Raw genomic sequence first — 21378 nt, 5'->3', positions numbered from 1 at the left:
GCAGCCTCCCCCACTTCTGTTTTTCCACCAGCTGCCCCTGCCTGGGCTCATCCTGGACTCCTCCCTCTCCTCTGCTCAACCCTACCACCTCTGCCAAGTCCTGGAGTCTACTGCCTGGTCATTCTGGAGCCTTCTCCATGGCCACAGCGACTCCGTTAGTTGAGTACAAATCACTTCACACCTGGATTACCTCAAGGGCCTCCTGACTGGCATCTCTGCTGTGTCTTTCTCCATGTGCCTTCCAGAGTGGTCCTCTGATATGCAAATCTGGCCTTGCCACCCGCTTGCTGAACATCCGCTGTACTTTTTCATCCTCAGAATAAAGTTCAGATCACATGGCATTGCCAAAGCGTTTCTGTGATCTGACTGCTGCAGTCTCCCATCACACTGCTTCTAACACCTGACCCCGCTTCCCCTCGGCCTCCCTGCAGTTCTGTAATTAGGTCACACACTGACTTTGAATCTTCACCTGAAATCTTTCCTCCACCTTCTCTCCCTGCTAATGTCTGCTCACCCATCCACACTTCAGGCATTGCCTCCTCCAGGAAGCAGCTTCCACCCCTTCCTTGGGCTGAGCTGGGGGGCCCTGCTCTGTGTTCCCATCTCCTCTCGTACTTCCCTGCTTCACGGAACTTGTCACATAGTATTTTCACTGATGTTTGTCTTTCTCCCCTCACTGGAGTGAATTCTTTGAGGGAATGGCACTGGATCTTTATATTCCCAGTATTCAGTACAATGTTAGTATAGTGTCCATGCACAGTGAAGGAGGGAGGGAGGGACCTCAGGGCAGCGAGCTGAAGTCCTTCCTCCCCGTGGGCTGGAGGATAGACCAGCGGCAGCGCACTGACTCTCAGCTAGGTTCTGAAAACCCTGTTCTGTTGAGGTGTTTCCAGGTTTATGTTTGTTATTCTATTCCTTGCCCCCCTCCCCTGGGCACAAGGAAGCAGGTGATGTGGTCTGGGGCACTGGAGCCTTTCATTTTTCAGGCTGAAGTAGGGAAGAGAGTGCGGGCCGAATGGAGATTCCCTTGGTTGTCTTGCACGAGGAACAGCACCTGGTGCGTGGTTGGTGCTCAGTGAATATTTGCTGGAGGAATGAATGGAAGCAGAGCGATTGTAAGCTGGGGAGAAGAGCCCAGAGTGGCACTGTGCTCCAGGAATTCACTTTCCTCGTGATGTTAGATTGTCCCCTGTGCGTCTGGGCCGGGGCACCCGGACGTGTTGCCATCAGAGCTCCGATCTCTGTCCAGCCCTCCAGGGCGATGGCGTGTTAGTGTAGTAGAGGGGTTACGGCCCAGGCAGCCAAGGGGCGAAGAGAGAGTAGTCTGGCCCAGACAGGGTGGGAGCAAGTGTGGGGAGGACGGAGCAGCAGAAAGAAACATTAAGAACTGAGAGAAGAAGAGGAAAGAAGAACTCTCGCCCAGAAATATTTCTGACATATCTCAGGGTGGACTCCTTCCTGTTTGATTGTTGTGCTGCCAAGGGGGTGTGTGTGGTGAGAGGAGGTGTGTGTGGTGCTCAGGCGCAGCACCGGGTTGGTGTTCATTTTGCCCTCCTGAGTGAGCAAGTGACCTCGCACTCCTGCCCACGCTGGCTGCTCCTAGTGGCTGTGGCTCTTTGACCTTTGAACCTGCCTCTGCAAGGCTGTACCCCCTTCCCCTTCTCCCTTTCCCTAGGGACCTCCTGCTTGTCCTTCAGGTCTAGGTTGGACATGACTTATCCCAGGAAGCCCTGAACGCTGATACAAGGCCAGGCTCCCCTCTGAATCATCTTGATAATTGGCCATATTTCTTTAGAGCGTGGGTTCCAAATGTGATCCATGTGTGTAGTATTGTTTACAAGTCAGCTTCTCCCTGCCTCCATTGCCACCACTCCCACTCCCCACCTTCGGAACAGCCTCCTCATTGGGTCAGTTTCTAGAACACAGAGCTGATCTTGTGACTATCCTGATTAGCATCACTCAGTGGCTCCTTAGCAGGCCAGGTAAGGCCCTTCCAGGTCTGGCCCCTGGCTCCAGCCCATCTCCCATCACCTCTGCAGCCTAGCCACCCAGACCATGTGTATGTTCCAGAACATACCATGCTTTCTCTCGCCTCTCCGTGTCTTTGCATACACTGTTTCTTCTGCCTGGAGCACCTGTACCTCTGTCTTCACCTGGAGAGTTCGTGCTTCAGGCCTGGCTCAGGTGTCAGCTCCTCTAGTGTCCCCAAACCTCGTGAGCGGCAGTCTCTCTGCTCCCCTGCACGTCATCTGTGCTTTCCGCTGAGCACTGACAACATGCATTCAGAGCTTCTGACTTCCCTGCGCTCACCCCCACCGTGGGGTCAACTCCTCAGGGACTTTTGTCTTGTCCATCTTTTTATGCACAAGGCTTTAAGCTGCATCGATACTTAAATAAAAATTTTTGAATGTAAGCAATCATAAAAGGGAAACTAGGGAATCACAAAATAATATTTAAGATTTTAACTCTAAAACTCTGTTTATTATCTTATAATTAATTTTCTTTCACTTTTTTTCTTAATCAATGAGAAATTTAGATTTTCGTAATCAATGAGATCATTAGTATTATTGTACTAAGTTGTTTAGCCAAAAAGAAAACACTCGAAGCTTCAGATCACCTGTCTAGGCCCATCCCCTTGAGTAAGTTATGGGGATTCCTGTTGAGCACGTTGAAGTAATCACAAAAGCTTGTACAATGCATTACTGTCCTAGAAGGCCCTCAGGTTGGGGTCAGGTCATGTCCACCCCTGCCAGGTGGCTTTTCTCACCTGCAATATTGGGCCTTTCCCACCAGGTGTCACCCTCTCACCAGCATCGGAAAGCTGCCTCCTTTCAGAACCTCCATTCTCTGCTGAGCGGCAAGGTGGACCGGTCCAGCCTCTACCTGGTAGGGGAGCCCGGGGCCCACAGCGCGGCTGGCAGGTAAGAGGGGGCACGTGGCTTGGAGGATAAGCCCAGAGAGTGGAGTTCTCTGGAGTGGAGCTATAAGCCTAACTCCTTCCTGCCTCAGCAGCATGGCCCTGAGTGGGAACCTGGTCCGGGAAAGTGAGGCCAACTGCCTGTGCCTCAGCTGCCACCGGAGACTTGGAGCTGCACCTCAGTGCCCTTGCCCTGCTCAACAAAGCTCTGAGAAGGGGTGGGGACGTGCTTCCCCTGTCTCTCTACTGTCTAATGACAGACATGGAAATCAGGGTGTTCAGAGAGCTTCCTTGGCCCAGCTAAAGTTCCAGTTAAACATCCAGAGACAGGGACCCCCAGAGAGGCCCTTGACCTGTGACCCTGCCTAGAGCAGTCCCACCCTCTCTGATGAGACCCTCTGGGCTAGCTGCTCTTACCTGGGGCTCCAGGGAGGGACTTCTGGGGGGTCCATTAACTCCTGGAAAGTTTATATGAAATTATGGCTTTTGTCAGATTCTCAGAGAGGTCTCTGCACCTAAAAAGATGAGAAACCACTGCTCTTGGTGGTTGGGGTGGCTTCTGGTTCTGCAGCAGGCTCCGAGGAGTCTCAGACAGCCGCGGAACCTGCTGTCTCCATCCTGGCAGGCTCTTTTTGCTGTTTGAGGCCGGTGGAGGCCCAGCCTCCAGCGCCAGTGGAGAGGCGACAGTCATCTTTAAGCCAGAGGGGCTGGCCCCAGTGCCCGGCCCTCTTTGCCCTCACTCTGTCTCCGGTCCCCTTGCAGGCCAGCCAAGGCCCCACCCCGGCGTGCCCTCAGCATCGAGGACGTGGGTGCCCCCAGCCTGGCGCGCACAGTGGGTCGCGTGGTGGAGGTCTTCCCAGATGGCACAAGCCAGCTGCAGCTGCAACGCTCCCCAGAGGGCACTTTCGGCTTCTGTGTGGCCTCGGGGAACGGGCGTCGGGACTCAGGTATGCCCCCTCCCCTTTCTGGGCCCCACAGCCCTGGGACCTTAGCAAACCCAGCAATGCCTTTTGGCTGGGGTCATTTCTGGTCTTTGGCTGAGCACGGAGCTCAGAGAGCCTCTCAGCAAAAGCCGGGATTCTCCCCTGAGGGGCTTTCCGAAGAGTCCAGGTGCCGGGCTGCTGGAGGAGGTAGACGTGGCGGCTTGACTCCACTGTCCCGCTGCTGTCTGCTGACGGCTTACAATCAGAAGTTTGAAGCCATCTCTTCATTGGCGAGCCAGAGGGAGATGGTGCTTGCTGGTTCTGGCAATCCCTTCGATGTGGCTGCTATGTTCACATGGTTCCCTTCCTCCAGCTGCTGAGTGTGTCTGCATCCAGGCTCCTCCCCCAGGCTGGCTCCTGAGGGCTGTGTTCCCCTGGATCCTGGCCGCAGGCTGCTGGCTCGGCTGCGCGCTAGGTCTTGATCCAACACTGTGGGGTCAGGGAGGGGCTCTGGACGTCCTTCTGCACTCTGGCCAGCTCTCAGGCTGCTCCATGAGTCTTTTGGAGCAAAGTGGCTTGCCCAGGCCATTACCCGAGGTCTGTGGGCCAGAATCCATCTCAGGGCGAGGGCCCCTGAAAGATATTTCCCAGACAAGATGAGTAGGGAAGGAAGACAGTTGTGCTAGGGGTGGAAGGAGGGGAGAGAGAGGGAGAGGGAGAGAGAGAGACACGTTCAGAAGCCTGCCCTGGCCGTGCTTTGATCTCCTGGGTCAGTTACTTAACCTGGAAAAGAACGTGCCTGCTGCCACATTTGCAGACGGCCGCGAGTTCTTGCATCTGCTCCACCGTCGTTGTTTCAATGAATGTGTCCTGAGCCCCTCCTCGGTGCTGTACAGAGCGGGGAGATGGCAGTAAGTGGACCAGACAAAATCCCTGTCCTCGGGAGTCCACATTCCCCTGGGGGGTACAGACTATAGCTACGAAAAGCATCCCTGTGTTATCTACTATGTGTTATATATGTCAGCTAGCGAAAAGAACTAAGAAACAAAGTGGGGTAAGGGCGGAGAGGCGAGTCTGGAAGGGAGGTGGGCGGCTTCTCTGAGAAGATGGCACTTGGAGGGAGGGAGGGAGGAGCCAGGTGGTGTCTGGGGGGCGGGCAGGCAGAGGGAACAGCAAGTGCGGAGGCCCTGAGGGTGGCAGCGAGCTTGGCATATGGAGGAACCGCTAGGTGGTCAAGCTGGACAGAGCAGGAGGGGGCGGGAGGGGCTGAGCTCAGATCACGGGGCCTTGGCTTCCGAGTGAGACAGGAGCATGGGGGGCTTGGCGCAGAGACTGACGGGCCCGGATGCACACTTTTAATGGGTCACTGGCTGCTGTGGGAGACTGGACCCTGGTAGGATGAAGGTGGAACCAGAGAGACCAGCTTTAAAGCTACTTCAGTCATCCAGCAAAGACATGGTGGTGGTGGCCTGGCTGGGCTGGCCATGGAGACGGTGAGAAGTAGCTGGATCCTGGTTGACTTGCAAGTGGTTTTGACTCAGTTTGCTGATGGATTTTACATGCATGTGAGAGAAAGAGAGGACAAGTTTCTCCCCACTCTGGTCAGGAGGGTACATCGTCTGTCCTCACAGGGAGATGGCATTTGTCACAAATATGGATCACCATAAAGTATTCAGCAGGCTGTTAGCCACTCCGCCTTTTCCTGCAGCTTCCTCTCCCCTCAGGTCAGGGGAAATAGGCCCTCCCAGAGGCAGCGTGAAGGCATGGAGCTAGATGACATAGCATGGTTTGTACTCCAGCACCTCTGCTGGCTGTGTGACCTTGAGCAGGTTACTTACCCACTCTGAGCCTCAGTTCTCTAACCTGAAGATGATAAAATCTCCTTGGAGTGGTCATAAGGAGCATTCAATGAGGTACATAGGAAAGTGCCTGGTACTTTTCTTCCCTTCCCTCTTTAGGAAGAGAATGAACTCCAGACAGGGACGGGCATGATCTGCAGCACCTGCCCATGTGAGGTCACACACAACTAGGCAGTGTCCTCTGCCCTCCTCCTTCCCCAAAGTCCCTTTGGGCCCTTTTGCGGCAATGGGAGCCCCTCCCCCACCACCTGTCATGGAGTTCTCATGGGCAGGGGTCTCTTGGCTCTGCCCTGCCTGCTCCCCAGGGCACCCCTCCCTTGGGCTGGTGTGAGACCTTCCCTGTCCTGCCCAGGGGTGCCCTGCTCCTGTCGTTGGCCGTTGGATGTCACACAGAGATCCCCACACACACAGGACGTGGCTGGTGCTGGTGTCTCCTTGCCACAGGCTATCCTCCCACAGCCGAGGGTCACTTCTTCTGGGCCTCAGAGGGGCCTGGGCCGGGGCTGGTTTGCATTCCTCGCTGAACGTCAAGATGTGGTGTTAACTTGCTGCCTGTCACATCGATGCTACACAGCCTGTGAGAACAGCGGGCTGTGCCTTCTGCTTCTCAGTGAATACCACACTGAGACCACGCACCCTACCCGAGGCCATTGCCAGCAGACGGTCAATCCTGGAATAGCAGTCTCTCTGTCGTATTTCTGTCATAACTTTCTGTTGTGAAACCTACCCCAGTCTCCCCCAAATGGCCGGCATGACATCAGGGTCTGGTCTGGCTCTGGCTGCATTCTTTGGGCTTTCCCATCACTCCCCACGCGCACATCCTGCTATTCAGGAGCCATTTCTGCAGGCTCCACCCTCCCTTCTTACCTGCCCTCTCCCCGTGCCACCAACACGCAGCAGGGCGGGCAAGTGGTTCCAGCCCCAGCTCGAGCAGTGGAATGAGGGTGCAGGCCCAGAGGGAAGCCTGTGTGGCCGCCTGGCTGACGTACCACATCAGGAGACAGCCTCGTAGGGACAGGGACCGTGTCGAAAGGGTGGATGGGCTAAGCCCAGAGCTACAAACCTTCAGGTGCCTTGGAGGAGATTTCAATGCACTTCAGAACCCAGATTGCGGAGCGTGACCTCTGAAAAGCCTGACTTCTGTCGGGGCCAGAAGTTGGGCTGAACCAAGCTCCTGGGGGCTGGGTGGACCAGAGAGATGATCTCCTGCCAGTCCACAATGTGTCAAATGGCTTCAGCCAGAGACTGAGGACAGAGGAGATGCCCTTTCAGGCCCCTCTGAGGAAGCTGATTTTAGGAAGAGGAAGTAGAGAGTAATGTGGGCAGCTGCTTGCTGTTCCTAAGTTGGCGCCAGCCAGCAGCCAGGAGCCGAGCCGGCCTGTGTTGGGGAGCAGTGGGGGTGCTACGGCGGCACTTGGTGAATCTGCAGGTGTTGTCGTCCCCTGCAGCCCGCCAGCAGCCTGGGCTGAGCTCTCAGACCCCTGCATTCGCCCAGAGAGCAGGCGGGGTGCCCGGCTCTTCCTGGAAGAGCCTGGGCTTCCTTTAACCTCTCAGGTGGAAGCAGCTGAAGGGAACTTTGAAAGGTTTTGCACAGGAGTTGAGGCGAGAGGGGCTCCCTCAGCAGGACTGTTCAGCACTGTGTGGCCAGTAGAGGCCGAGGGGACCCAGCCTGGACGGCCCGAGGACCCCAGAGTCTGCCCCACTGACGTGGGCTCTGGGTCAGACCCAGGAGAGGAGGAGACACAGGTTCTTCCCGGGCTCGCTCTGCGCCTTAGAGACCCAGGGAATGGTCCTCCTGGCCAGGCACCGCCTCTCAGGGGAAGCTGGGGGAGAGGGTGTGAGTGAAGAAGGGAAAACTGAGCCACCGTGGCTTCAAATGTGGGGGTAGAACCTTTACGTTTTCTGGGCTTTTGCCCAGATGCCTCCAAATCGTAAGTGAGGAACCCCATCCGAGGAAGACTGAGGCCAGGGCTGGTCCTAGACAAGACTGTGAGGCAAAGCAGGGTTGGACTTGACCTCAGCCATGTTCGCTACTCCAATGATACCGTCCCACCCCTCCAGCTACTTGAGGCCAGCAACTGGGTCTTATTTGTGAATCCCAACTAGCACAGTGCTAGGCATTGAGTATGTCTCTTTCCTAATTTTTTAAACATTACTTTCCTCCCTATTCTACAATCAAAGCTCATCTCAGAAAAAGATTAGCTCATTCACACTGGGGTATACATGAATAATAACAGCTTAAAGCATTATTTGTACTAGGAGCATTTAAAAGAAGAGATGGAGAAATGAAGTTATGCCATAGAGGCGGGCCCACTATATCTGGGTATAAGGCTAGTTGTGGTTGTGAGGTGGAAATAATGAGTGTGTGTATGTGTGTGTACCAGTGCCCTCTATGAGCACCTGCCCCCACTATCCCAAAGAGCACCCACTAGGTCGGCCTTCCCCAGAGATGCATGTCTCTGTTTGGATTTCATGTGCTCAGTTCTCCCGTTTTCCTTTGCAGGGTTCTACGTGCAGGAGATGGCCGACGAGAGCACGGCCAAGCTGTACTCGGGGCTGCTGGGGCTGGGGGACGAGATCCTCGAGGTGAACGGGGCCAAGGTCGCCGGGCTGGGCTTGGCTCACATTCAGGAGCTCCTGGCCCATGCGGAGAGCTTGTCCATCCGCGTGCTGAGGCAGAGGCCTGTCCCACGGTGACCCAGAGGTGCTTTTGACCTCACCGTCCCCCCTTGGAAGCCCTGACCCGCCCCGGGGAGGTGGCTGGGGTGCGCTGACAGAGCTGAGCTGCTTGTTCCCCAAAAATGAAGAGCACAGTGGCACGTAACCGCCTGGGCTGTGGCAGGGCCCCCGCGATTGACCCCCCGGGGGAGAGGGAAGCAGCCTGCTGGTCTGCTTTGTGTAAGGATGTCACTTCATGCAGAGCTGGGGACAGAACGCACGGGTCTCCCTCCGCGCCCAGCCCGAGGTGGTGGCAACATCTTCCTGCACCTTTGTTGGCAGGGGGAGGAGAGGGATTCAGTGGGTCCTTCGGTTGGTCCCTGAGTGTTGCCTCCCCCCAGGTCCTGTCCCACTGTCTGTCAAGGGCTCCCCCAGCCTCTCACACTCCAGAACCAGAAAAAGTGCTTGCCCATGTTGGCCTTGAGCCTGCCTTTGTCAGTCTCTTTTCTCCCTGCTCCCATTCGGCACCTTTGCTCTTTTTCCAGAAATGGGCAAAGTGTCCTGGAGTAACAGTCTTACAGCCATTGACCGTAGCTTCCAAACCCCAAACTGGAACATGTTGGTGGTTCTAAAACTAGAACAGGTCTGGTGTGAGAACATCTGGGTGATGTTATTTGGTAGCCAAAATATTAAGAATTTCTGGGAAATTTTTGTGATACACAAGGTTGAAGGAAAAAAATGAAATCAATTTCAGGGAAGTGCAGCTGTGGCCAGTGGGACCGGCCAGACCAGCCCCACCCTCAGGGCCCGGCCCTCTGCCTTTGCCCAGAGCGAGGCTGGAGCTGCCTGGCTTCTCCTGTCGAGCTTGGACACAGGGCTGCAGCTGGTGGCAAGCTGTCCCCAGTCACGAGCTCTCTGCCCAGATTCCCTGACGGCAGCTGTGGGTGGGGGGTGGCCAGCAGAGAGAGGGCGGGGCATAGGCGGGGGTATGGGCTGTCCCCCCTGGGCGCCTCCCCGCTCTAGGCCTCAGCACTACCCAAAGAGTTGGGACGCTCTGGGAGTGGATGGCCGTGTGTCAGTCTTAAATTATTAAAAAGCAAAGCTGAAGCTTCTCCCACTCTGAGTTCTAAATTCTAGGTGGAACACTCACTTGACCTTCACTAGCTGTGGGCAGGGGCCGCGGGAGGGGGGGGAGGACACAGGCGCAGCAGTGGGGAGGCCCCGGGTGGGGTGAGGCCAGGTAGCTGCAGAAGCCTCATGAAGGAGGAACGGGGAGGCTCCAGCAGGTGTGCAGAGGGCCAGTGAACAGGTACTTGGGCCTTCAGGACGTGACGAGAGCGCTGGGACATCTCAGAGACCATCTGGGGCCCCCACAGCAAAGACGTGGCCCCACAGCAGGGAACTACAGGGGAGGGGAAACCCTGGCGGCTCCTGTACCCCAATTCCTGGCCTTGAGGTCATGAAACTTTGGGAAAATTTCACTGTCAAAAAAGCTTCTAGGGGCAAAAGGCACCTCTGCTTTCCCAGTATGGTGCTTTTCCAGTCCTGGCCAGGAAGAAGGTGGGGCGCTCAGGCAGGGTCAGGACAGGGCAGGGGGAGGACTCCAGGGAGAGAGAGCATCTGCTTCTATTACCTCCCAGGTGCGGGGCCAGGCTCTTGACACATGTTATTTCATCCTTAAAATCGTCCTGCCAGGTATGACCTGTTTATTGTCTTCATTTACACAGATGGAGAACCAAGGCCAGTGACAATGACAGGACATTCAGATCCAGACCCTCTGACTTGGGGCCACTGTTCCTCCTGCGCCCCCTCACCCCCCCCCCCATGCCAGAAAAGGCTTGATGGAAGGGGGAGGGAGGGAGGCACTGGGGACTGTGTGTGAAGCAGACCAGCTCGGGGGGCGGGGAGGCGAGAGCCCTGGGAGGGGGGACGGAGGTCTGTCGCGGGCCAGGGACCAGGAGGCGACTGTGTGCGGGCAGCAGCCCCGCGACCTCCCCAAGAGGCTCCTTCACTCCGACGTGGGTGTCGCCTGCAAATCGGGGTGGCCCTGCGGGTCCGGGAGGTGCAGGCGGCCGGCCGCCGGGAGGTGCCCTCCAGCCTGGGTGCGCGCCCCTCCCCCTCGGCCGCCGGCTCCGCGCCGCCCCTTCCTCGCCTGCGGGCGCCCTGCCCGCCCCGGAGGTCCCGCCGGCCCCGGCTCGGTGAGAGCGGGGATGCAGGAGCCCGAGGGCTCACATGGCCTGGGGTCCCGGGGTTACCCGCCCCCACTCCCTACCTCCGCCACACACACGCACGACACCCGGCTGGGCGCCGGAGGCGAGATGAAGAGGACCTCGCCGAGCCCTGGAGGAGTGCGCGGTCGAGGGCGGGAGGGGCAAGGAGGCGACGCGGGGCGGGGGCGCAGTGCCCGAGGTTTCGCGCGCGATGCAGGAACCGCGGGTAACTCTCAAATTTTGGGAATCGAGCTTAACCTGGGAATTCAGGGACGTGCAGTCTCAGTGCCGTCACCCCCCTGCTCCGCCAACGTTCCAGAGCTCTGATAGGGACATTAAGGACATAATCCTGAATCCTCAGGGCAACTCTGCGAGGGAGGGACTACTGAGCCCCGGCTTACAAACTGGAGCCCGAGCCTCAAAGGTTAAATCACTCATCCAAGGCCACAGCGAATAATTCGCGGAGGATTTGAACCCGGCCCTCTGCGACTCCCAGCCTGCGGCCCTGCACCCTCCTGGGACCCTGGGGGACTCCCCTACCTCACTCAGAGGCCGTGCGACAACCCTGCCAAGCCGCCCGCCCCGCTTCCGTTTCGCAGCCAAGACATGCCATGGGCTGGGCCTCCCCACTCCCCGCCGGGGAAGGGGAGACGGACGGCAGAGCACTTTCCAGAACAGTGTTTCCGAGCTGCAGGCACGACCCGCTCGTGGGTCACAAAAACTTATCTTGTGGGTTGAATCCAGTATTTGAAAAAAAAAGAAGAAAGTATTAGTGCCCCGCACAAGGCAGGGGCAGATTTTTTTTGGGACACGCTGCTTTCAGATGTGTGTGTCTTGAGTGCTAATGTCTAGTCTTGTTAAGGCCCCGCCCTGGAGGGAAGCAAAAACACGCCCCCGCCTCCATTCCGCCCCGCGCTCGCCTTCTGCCCGGCCTTCTGCCCTCCCGCCGCCTGCGGAGGCTGCTGGAAAACTTTCCCGGCCTGGTGGCTGGTCTGTGTGCCTGGCCCCTGGGGAGAAGAGGCATCCTTGATCTAACATCCTTGTGACCAAGAGGAGACCTGTGTCCCAGAGGCAAAGTGCAATGACATGACTGGACTTCCAGGTCCTGCAAACTGGCCTCTAGGCTTCCCACACGGGTATTTATTGGCGGGAGCTTCACGCTGTTGATCCCTGATCCCGGCAGGCCCCAACTCCACGCCTGCATCCACCCACCCATTCATTAAGCTTATGCCTTACAAGGGCCTTTGCTGGAAGGCCCTTCTCCTTGTCCACCCACGGACCCCCTAGCAGCCTTCAAAGATATTAGAAGTACCCACCCTGGGAAGCATTCCATGACACCTGCATGCTGACTTCGGCCCCTCCCCTTCACCACCATAGAATCTGGTACCCAGGGCTCTGTATGGCGGCTCTCTCTCTATAGAATTGCATGTTTATTCTCTACCGAACTTACCTGGCAACAACTGGACTTCCCTGGTCCATCTGCCCAATCCATTCCCCACCGTAAATCCCCAGGCTGGCTCTGCAGCTGTTCAAAAGGCCCTGCTGTCACTGATCTCCTTCATCCCCTCCTTCCCCATCATCTCTGAAGTTTCCCTCTTTCTGCTAGAGCCAGAGCACCTGCTCAGACATGGCAACAGCCTTCCTTGGCAAGAAGCTCTGCCCAGCTCTCTCAGGCTGTGGGTTTGGCCAGGTCGGAGAGCTGGGCCCCGAGGAAGGGGCTGCTGGGATTGGCTCTGAAACGCTGCCCATGGAGCCAGGCCTTAACAGCTGCCCTGCCAGGCCTGCAGGGATCCGGGCTCTCCTGTGGATGCCTGGCTGCCCGCTGGGCCTGCCTTTGTCTTGTCCTTCTGCAGTCTGGCCTCAGGCTCCGACTCACAGTGTGGAGCTGCCCTTAGGGGTCTGGCTAGGTGCCAGCACTGGGGAGAGGTCTGCTCTGCCTTTGAGATGCCCATGTCCCCAGGGTGGGGATGGCTACAGCTGTGAAAAAAGACAATCCAGTGTGCCAAGGGCTATGGTGGAAGCCCCAGGCAGGAGGCTCCACTCCACCCGGTGAGAAAGGCCAGTCCCAGGCTCGCCAGCCTCCATCCAGTTCTGGGGTTAAACTCGGGAACAGGAATGATGGCAATCACGGGAGCTCACGGCAGCTCAGACGCTACAACTTTGGTTCTCATCCTGGGCGGCTCAAACTGAGTCTCCAGGCTTTTCTGAGTTTATGCAAAAAGGAGCTTGGCTGGCTGACTTTTTGCACATTACCAGCCAAATAAACAAAAGCTCCAAAACATCTGATCAGCAAGGCTGACCCGCCTGAGGTCCCTGACCAGATTTCTTGAACCCCACAGTGGGCCCACAGGGTCTGAGACATGGTCAAGTCTAAGGCAACTGGTGTCCGTGTTTATCTTCGGCACTTCTGAGTTCAGTGCTTTAACCCACTGCTACCCTGTACGACCCTCCTCCCCTCTTCCGCTTTCCTGGACCATTTCTGTGGTTGGAAAGATGGCTTAATGAAACACCTGCTTGCCGCCACTAAAATCTGAAGGGTGTCTTTTTTTTTTTTTTTTAGAGAGAGCCTACATAATGGTCGAGTCAGACCTGGGTTCTAATCCAGATTCTACCACTTTCTGGTTGTATCCTTGGGCAAGCTTCTTAACTGGTCTATGCCTCGGTTTTCCTGTATAAAATGGGCCTCAACAGTATTTCCCTCATGGGGTTGTGGGAATTAAATGAGAACGGTGTTTTGCTCCTCACCGGGTCCCTAATGCCTTGGTCAAAGACCTGCCTGGCACATCAGATTCTCATGAAACGTTGGCCAGAAGTGTTAGCTACTAATAACAGAAAATCTGAGAAGTTTGCTCCTGAAGAGTTGAGGACCCCTTCCCAAAGGCCAGGCAATCTTGATGTGAGCTTTAGTGAGCGGAGAGAAAGCACTTAATGGTGTGCGTGAGGAAGGGGGATGAGGAGGGGGGAGGGAGGGACACCATCGAAAAGGTCAGAGGCCAGACTTGGGAGTAACCACCAATCCCGAGGGGGCTTGTGGAGCAGGTCACTCTCTGAGAGGCGTCCTGGTGGGCCGTTTGTGCTCAGGCTGTGCTTGGCCTGCACCAAACAGGAGCCACTGCTAACGTTCCAGGTGTCAGCACCTTGGTAGGAGGGGCCCTGTTCCCAGAGCGCCCACATCCCGGAGGTGCCAAGGCTCAAGGTTTACCGATTTGAAATGTATCCCGTTGGGCAGTGGAACATTGTGGCAGTGTGGGTGGATCTTCCACTCCTGTGGTTCCAGTTGTGCCTCAGGTCTTGCCTTTTTCCACGTCTTAGGTACAACTTGCAGCCAGTGGGGCCCTTCTGATGCTGGCACTCTGCTGCCCAGCAGCTGCGAGCGGAGTTGAGGTGCCGGCGGACCGGGAAGCCTCAGCCTTGCAAACGCACTTTCTCCCCGTCCACACCACAGTCCACGCTTCCCCCTGGGGTGGCAGGAGGTGATCTGCTCTCATCAGGGGACACACGTAACCATTTCCTCTGCCTAAATCCCTTCCTTCTCAACTCTTAATCGTAACTCTGAAGCACGCCCTCATTCCTCGAGCAAGGCTGGCTGTACATTGATCTGCCTGTACCCTTCCAGCTAGATATGACGACATCTGGGGGGAACCATGCTGAGCACTCAGGAGGCACTGATGTGCCAAGTTCTGTGCCAGGCTCTGGGGGCAAGTAAGCGGCTCTGCCTCTCACCAGCTGTGTGACCTTGAGAAATTACTTCTGTGTCCCCATTTCCTCATCGGTCAATTCAAGATAATATTAGAGTGGAAACTCCACAGTTTCATGCAGTCATTTTAAGGATGATATGCATTAATACAGAGTACTGAGAACAGATCCTGGCACATGGAAGGCGCTCAATTCCTGGAGTGAGGACGTGATGGGGAACAGAGTGAAGATTCCTGCTCTCTGTCACCCTGTGCCACACAGATCTGAGGGCAGGCTCTTAACTAGCGATTCACATGGCCAGTATTCTTATCTGCCAACACATCAGTGAGGGCGGACCTAAAGGACTCGATTCCTTTTGTGTTCCAGTCTCTCTGCTCCCCTGTAACTCCTTGTCCCAACTGAAACACTCTAACACTTTGAATACACAGTATGGTTATTTTGGGGTTTAAGAATTTATAAAACTTGCTCACTAGAGAAAGCACAATTTAGAATTCAGATCTCCGAGCAGCCACAAACTTTCCCCACCCCAGGCACAGGGGTGTGCCCATATCTATTAGTGCTGGTGGAAGGAGGGGAGGGAGCCGCGTTTAGGTATGAAAAGAACTAAAAAAAGAAAAACAAAAAACAACCAAACTGAAAAAAACCAACCCAGAAAAAAGCTCATGGTCTCTCCATTTCTCTTTAATACTGAACAGTATTCTTTATACAGTTGTAACATGATTTCAAGAGCAGAAGTAAGAAACATAACTGATAAACTTCAGGGTGTAAAAATATCACTTTTTAGGATGGCTAGTTGAGGTTTCTTTTACACAAGTATTTTTTAAAAGTTTTCAAGTTTATAGTGTCATCAAAGTTTGTTTAATGTCAAGATTGCAATCAAAGCTGTGGAAGATGTTCTATTTTGGAGGATGGGTTACTGCACCCTAGACCCCACGAGGCGGTAGCAGTGGTTCTGAAACTACAGTGGGCATCACACTGACCCCAGCCCCACAGTGTGTGACTCAGCCAGTCTGGGCCGGGGCCTGAGAATCTGCATTTCCAATGAGCTCCCAGGGGACGCTGCTGCCACTGGTCCCACACTGCACTTGGAGGCCCAGCGTGTAGAGGAAGCAAGAATCTCTCCCCCGTGGCGAGGGCGGTAAACTTCTGGCACCAGGGCTCTGGCGCTCTCCTCATGGGGGTCGGGGGAGCACCAGCTGGAAATCACCCAGGCATTCGCAACTCTAATCCTTGATCTCACTTCTTTAGCTTGTACCTTCTAGTTATTTAAAAATAAAACACTGTGGGTTATTTATCCTTGGAAGAAAAATGCAAGTTTAGTCCTGCTGAGTACTGCCGTGTATTACACATTCTGCTAATGACACAAATTTCTGATTACAAATGAGGCAGTGAAAGCGTATTTCCACATACAAAAACTCAATGCGTATCATTTACAGCTTGTCTCTGGCCTTTTCGTGGTTTCCAGGCCACCCTTGGGCATTCTCTGAGCTTTCTCGACAGCAGCGCCCAGCCCGGGCCCATTAGGACGCAATCAGATGGCACTTACCAGAAGTTCCAAGAACTTACTAGTGGGACACCTGGCTGACCCTCCTCACCCGCTTGGACGACAGGGCACAGGTACTCTTTTCCTGAGGACTAGGACGTCTGCCTCTCCCAGAACAGACCTTAACCACAGGGTCACAACTGCCCTTCAGCAGCAGGGTCTCAGCTAAAACCTACTTTCTACAGAGCAGGAAGAACCACCGTGAACCTGGTCCTACCCTGGGGCTGACAGAAAGCCTGGCACTAGGCTGCCACCAGGAAGCAGGGCCCGAGAGCTCTGGTCAGCGAACACTGAGGCTGGGTGGTCTTATTTCTAACACCTCCTGGATAATCAAGCGGCTTCTGGGCTTTACGACTCATAACCATAACAAAAAAATGCTAAAATACACTGTCGCACAAGGGTCTGGCTGCAGTTGGCAAACCAGGCCCATGAAACGTTCATGAGAAACCCAAGGCAGGGGGCAGTAACGGACCACCACTTCTAAGCACGGTCCCATCTACACAGCCTCAGGAAGGGCATCTCTGGACAAAGGGCACGTCAGAAGGAAGACAGCACCAACGTGTTGGCTCACGTCAGAGCGACACCAAGTTCTTTTTCTTTCTGCCTCACCTCCCCAAGTGTCTGTGTTGGTGAAGAGGCCGTAACCTAACAAAGCACTCCCTACTGTATGCAGCCTGCAGCAACACCAGCAGGGCGCCACCGCACATTCAGAGTTCCAGCGTTCGTCCCGAAGCAACAAACATCACACGGCGCGGGGAGGGGTGAGTACAAGTTACTATCAGCCTATCTTTTATGTCACTGAGGTCAGCTTTACATCCTTAAGCTTGTCCCAGACAGCATGTGGGCAGCCTGGGGCCAAGTCCAGGATGCAACAGGCCAAGTGACTCCCATATTGTGGGGGGGCTGTAACCATTTCATCTCTAAAACAGCAGGGCTCAGCCAAGTGAGTCTGCTGTTAGGGATGCTGACCCCAGAAGTCAGCGAGTTTGGCCTCTTGGCCCTGCCCTGGGTGCCCCAGTGCCAGGCTTCAGCCTGGAAGGTTCACAGCAGTGCCGTTCTTGTCTGGAGGGCTGTCTGACTCAGAACTCTCTAGGCTTTCTGGACTCGACACCAAACAGCAGTTCCCCAGTGAGCATTCTCAAGTCAACACAGGTGAGAAGGGCATGCATGTTTACGCGTGGCAAACAGACGCAGGCCTGATAAGAACAGGACGGCCTTATTCTGAGCATAAGCACGTCTTCTGAAGGCTGGGAGCTGGGAAGGGCAGCTGGACATTACAGAGACCCCACCTCCTCTTATCAGGCCAGCCAGGGGACTAGACCGTCCCTGACACAGAAGCAGAGGCTGAGAAGAAGCGCGCGCTGCGCCTCCGACGGCCCCCAAGCCTTTTGATGGGGCCCTGTCTTCATGGACTGACCCTGGTCAGGACGGCACAGTGTGACTGTAAGGAGGGGCCCGTAAGTCTGCGATCTCTTTGGTTTCACTTTCTGTCTGCTCTTGATGGACAAAGAACATACTTTAAAAAAATTATTCTTAGAAAACCTGGGAAGGAAAGGAATGCCAGCGGGAGGAAGACGCAACATCAGAGGTGGTGCATTCCCTCCTTCGGAACTTCAGCTTTCCAGACCGCCCGAATTTTGTTTTGTTTACAAATTCATCCCATGGTACAAGGTGAAGCCAAACAGTCCCCATCCACAGGGGAAAAGCAGCTCATATTTATCATTCAGTCTTTAGATCTTCAAAAGCTATGAATTCTCTCGAAAGGTAACGGTCTCACTTCACAGCCAGGGAAATTACCAAAAGAAAAATCTTGGCTCTGCCACCTTCACGTACAGAAGGTAAAACACTTCACAGAGACAGATTTCTGTTGGAGTTCGACTAGATTTCTCTTCACAGCCCTTAATCTCACGAGGTGAGAAGGAGTGGAAGTTGCCAAGTTGTTGGCTACCAGACCCATCAGTCTGTTTAACTCTGGCTAAAAGCAGAGAATAATGGGCAAGTTACCAAGCTTCCCCGCTCCGGCTCTGGCGCGAAGATCCTCCTGTAACACACACGCTGCGGCTTCCAATTGCCGCACGGCAGCGGGCACACAGAGCGCACTGTGACTGTTCACAGGCCACGCAAAGACGAGATAACAAACTGGGACGGAAAACCAAAGGTATTTTGGTTTTCCAGCTGGATTCCCACTCTGGCAAACTCTCTCAATGGTTCATTCCCCATTTTACCCCCAAGTCAGCTGATTAGTGAAACGTTCTTCCGATAAACATGGATTGAGCTCTTTCTCTGGTATCCATCACGTTCTGCCAGTTCTTTAGAAGAAATGACTATGGGATGAGGTGCTGAAGGAGAAAAAAAGCCCAAATACCACAGGATGTGCTTCTAGGCAGCGTGGGGTCACTGGGGTCTACTGCTCTGCTCGTTCTACGACACAGGGGCAAGGGACCACCTGGGTGCCCTCTACATCACCGATGAGGAAATATTTGTCCTTAAAAATAAACCCAAGCCTCTGGTCTGCTCTCTTTGATGGCCACAGTTTGGAGTCTGAGAGGAGGGCCTTCGAATGAATAATGTCTGTAGTGACTGCCCAGTCCGGGTACAACAGGGTCAGACCTGGGATCAAGCCAGCGGGGCCAGAAGTTATGCTGGGGGCGGGGCCGGCTGTCAAAGAACAGCTCCTTGGAGCAGTGGAGAGAACGGCGGCCCTACAGGGAGAACGCATGCTATGCTAGTTTTAAGAAAACTTGCGCTCTCTAAATATTTCCGTCCTCAGCTTCAGCCCATGGTTGGTCCACAATAGCCGCCTTCTAGCAAACCCCTGAAGTCAGTGAGGCCAGCATGCTGATTCTAAATCTAGCCAACATTTAGTCACAATACTTGGTCCCTGAAGTGAGGGGAGTATCTTACTCGTTAATGACCATGCGTGTTCCCAACAGGCCCCACTGACACACACAGCAGTTCCGCAGGGCACAGTAAATCTGGTAACAGCAGGGCAACAGCCTGGCTTTTAACTACGGCGACCGCAGAATCCACTAAGATGCCAGTGCTTCTTGTAATGTGGAGAGTGTGGAGTACAGTACTGAGATGAGGTCCACATTTATTTTTAACACAGACTTGTATATTTTAATGCAAAGCTAAGGACCACCTCTGTTCTCTATTTATAGAAGACTATTTGAATAAGTCTCAAAACTTTGTAAAACAAATAATCTAGTACCCTACATTTGAAGCCCTTTGTATTAATCACTGTTTTTGCTAATTTCAAAAGAAATAACTTATCTATATATCAAATACAGTTGAGTGTAAACGTGGATGTCAACCACCCCTTTAGTTTTCTAAATCTGCTTTTAGCTTCATCAACAGGAAGACTGTTACCTATCATGATCCTAAACATGAGAAAATACCCTTCTTTTAAAATTTGTTACAAATATTTATTAAAAAGTGCAATTCAAAAGTTAGCTGGGCAAGTACATCATTGCAAATCACAAGGGGGGGAAAGCCCAAAACAAAGAAAAAAAATACAAACAAAACAAGAAAAAAAGTTAAAAAAAAAACCAAAAAACAAAAAAACTGTGCTGAGGAATGAACTCCAAAAGATGAGGAAAGAAGACAAAAAGCTAGCACTCTGTCCAAGGCTGCTGTGCTTTCTAAGCGCAAACGACAGCGGGGAGGGGACACGCGCAGCATCCGCGCCAAGCTCGGGCTGTGGGTTCCGCTGCTACTTCAGCATTAGGTGCTCCCTCAGGGGTTATAAAAATACCGTGTGTACAGGTATACGCCAGAGGCATTTTAAAGTCGTGAGAAGCTTGACGTTTAGTGTCTCAGCAGTTTCAGCTACTAAAACTCAATTAAAGCGCCGGTCATTTAACTTTGGATTGGCTCAGTTATCTGAATGGATGGTAAGATTGAGTGGTCATCGTAGGGAAAACAGAACCCAGTTCGCCTACCAATCCTTGCAGTGGTAAGAAAGTCTGGTCCAGAACTAGCCTTTCCTGTCATTAGTTTCTGAGTAAATGTAATAAATGTGCTAACCATGCCCAACCCCATCCCCCTACGTGGAGTGACCCAGGAATAAAATAACTGTCAGCGAGGCTAACCCAGGTCTTGATCCACTCAAGGGGACCGCCGAGCTGCTCAGCAGCCAGACATTTAGGGGTCACCCTGCAAAGGCCAGTTGCTCCTCTGGGGAGAAGGCTGTAGGACAGGGATGGGAACTCCGCAAGACTGACCTCTGGCGACCTTGCCCGCGCTTCCCTGGGCTGTGCACTCAGGGTCCTGCTGCCCTTTCCTCCCCTTCAATTCAAGCCACAAGTCAGCACCCCAAAGCCCAGTGCTTTTCATTTGTTTCCATTAGTTATTCCTACTACAGAAAAACGTGCCAGGAAAAGCAACTTCATCCTAGCACTTATCCCTGAAAAATCAATCACTCCATTTTCTGTCACAAACCACTGAGCCCTCTATCCCCGTTAACAGCCAGCTCTCGGGGGCCAAGGAATGCTACCACAACAGGATAGGAACCTACCCGGAGCGGCAGGTCGACAGGGTTCTCTTGGAGGAACAGCGGTGTGCTGAGCGGGGGGAAGGGGCTGAGCAGGAGGAGAGAGCTGCCAGAGACGAGGGAACGAGCAACAGCGAACACTGAGTCTGCGAATTTTTCTGGATTCCTCAGAGGCCCTCCAGGGGGAACGAGGTCCGGGGAGGCAAAGCTGTGGCCAGCTGTCCTCAGAACAGGACAGGCGGTGCCAGGAGTGTGCAGTTGTCCGCTTCTTCTTCCCATGGGCCCCGCAGCGCGGGGACGGAGGAGCTGTCTCAATTGTGGATCACAAAGAGAAAAGTCAGTGCAGGCTGTTCTCCGGAGAGGACCGTGAGGAGATGCCAACGTCGGCATGCCGCCTCTCCTTCTCCCCCTGGGTTCGTGCTGTGTGTGCGGGAGGAACAGCACCCATCACAGCACTAGGAAGAGGACCAGCACGACCAGCAGGACGGCGAAGAGGATGGCGATGGCACACCACTGGCGCCGATCTGGAAGGCAGGACACGAGGATTAGCTCTCTTGGGACTCTCCATTCCCCAAGATACAGTTACATGAATCTTAAGATAACACCCTTAAGAAAATGGACAGACCATGCAAATGCCCGGGGCAGAAAGGGTCCTGAACCTGCCGAGGCGTCCGGGACTGTCCCGCTGCTCCGCTCCTGGCCCACACTGATATGCAGGTGCAATTCTGCCAGGGCCCTGCAAGTGAGCCTGGGAGTAAGTACGGGCTTTGTGTCTCAAGTCTTTAATTAGGCTCTGTGGGTCTCAGCTTTCTGCTGGTGGTTACCTGTCCCAGGAAAAGGCGCTGGCACTGGTGGTACAGATCAAAGCCTGTCTGCTTTAATCCCCCACCAAAGTCGCATCAGTCAGTGCAACAGTAATCATGTGCTTTTCTCACTGAGCACTAAGGGAGGATGGCAAGGAGATGAAAGCGACTTCAGGAAACGAAGGGCTGAAAAAGCAAGCTCCAGGGATCACTGGCATGATGGGTCTACACCACACCTCATCAGGAAGAAATGAGACTATTTAACCAGTGACCGTGT

General features: G+C 54.3%; 2 protein-coding genes across 10 annotated transcripts in view; one reads left to right on the top strand and one right to left on the bottom strand.

Annotated features, from left to right (window-relative positions):
• The window catches only part of KIAA1614 (KIAA1614 ortholog), a 47583-nt gene extending 27102 nt beyond the window's left edge, over positions 1-20481 (top strand). For 7 of the 8 annotated variants that reach the window (XR_011498331.1, XM_070497989.1, XM_014845269.3 and 4 more), the window contains 3 exons: positions 2794-2921; positions 3680-3864; positions 8203-20481. Coding sequence is in view for 7 of the 8 variants with exons in the window: in XM_070497989.1 (XP_070354090.1) it covers positions 2794-2921; positions 3680-3864; positions 8203-8396 (507 nt within the window). In the remaining variant the exon portion in view is untranslated. The other variant, XM_070497992.1, reaches the window with a different exon arrangement.
• The window catches only part of STX6 (syntaxin 6), a 45368-nt gene continuing 38913 nt past the window's right edge, over positions 14924-21378 (bottom strand). For both annotated transcript variants that reach the window (XM_044758710.2, XM_014845264.3), the window contains one exon: positions 14924-20822. In XM_044758710.2, the coding sequence (XP_044614645.2) occupies positions 20636-20822 (187 nt within the window). In that variant the 3' untranslated portion in view covers positions 14924-20635. The remainder of the gene's footprint in view (positions 20823-21378) is intronic.

Source organism: Equus asinus, chromosome 25, assembly GCF_041296235.1.
Source record: "Equus asinus isolate D_3611 breed Donkey chromosome 25, EquAss-T2T_v2, whole genome shotgun sequence".
NCBI lineage: Eukaryota > Metazoa > Chordata > Mammalia > Perissodactyla > Equidae > Equus > Equus asinus.
Note: the sequence above shows the minus strand (reverse complement) of the source record. Positions and strands in the feature narration are given on the sequence as shown.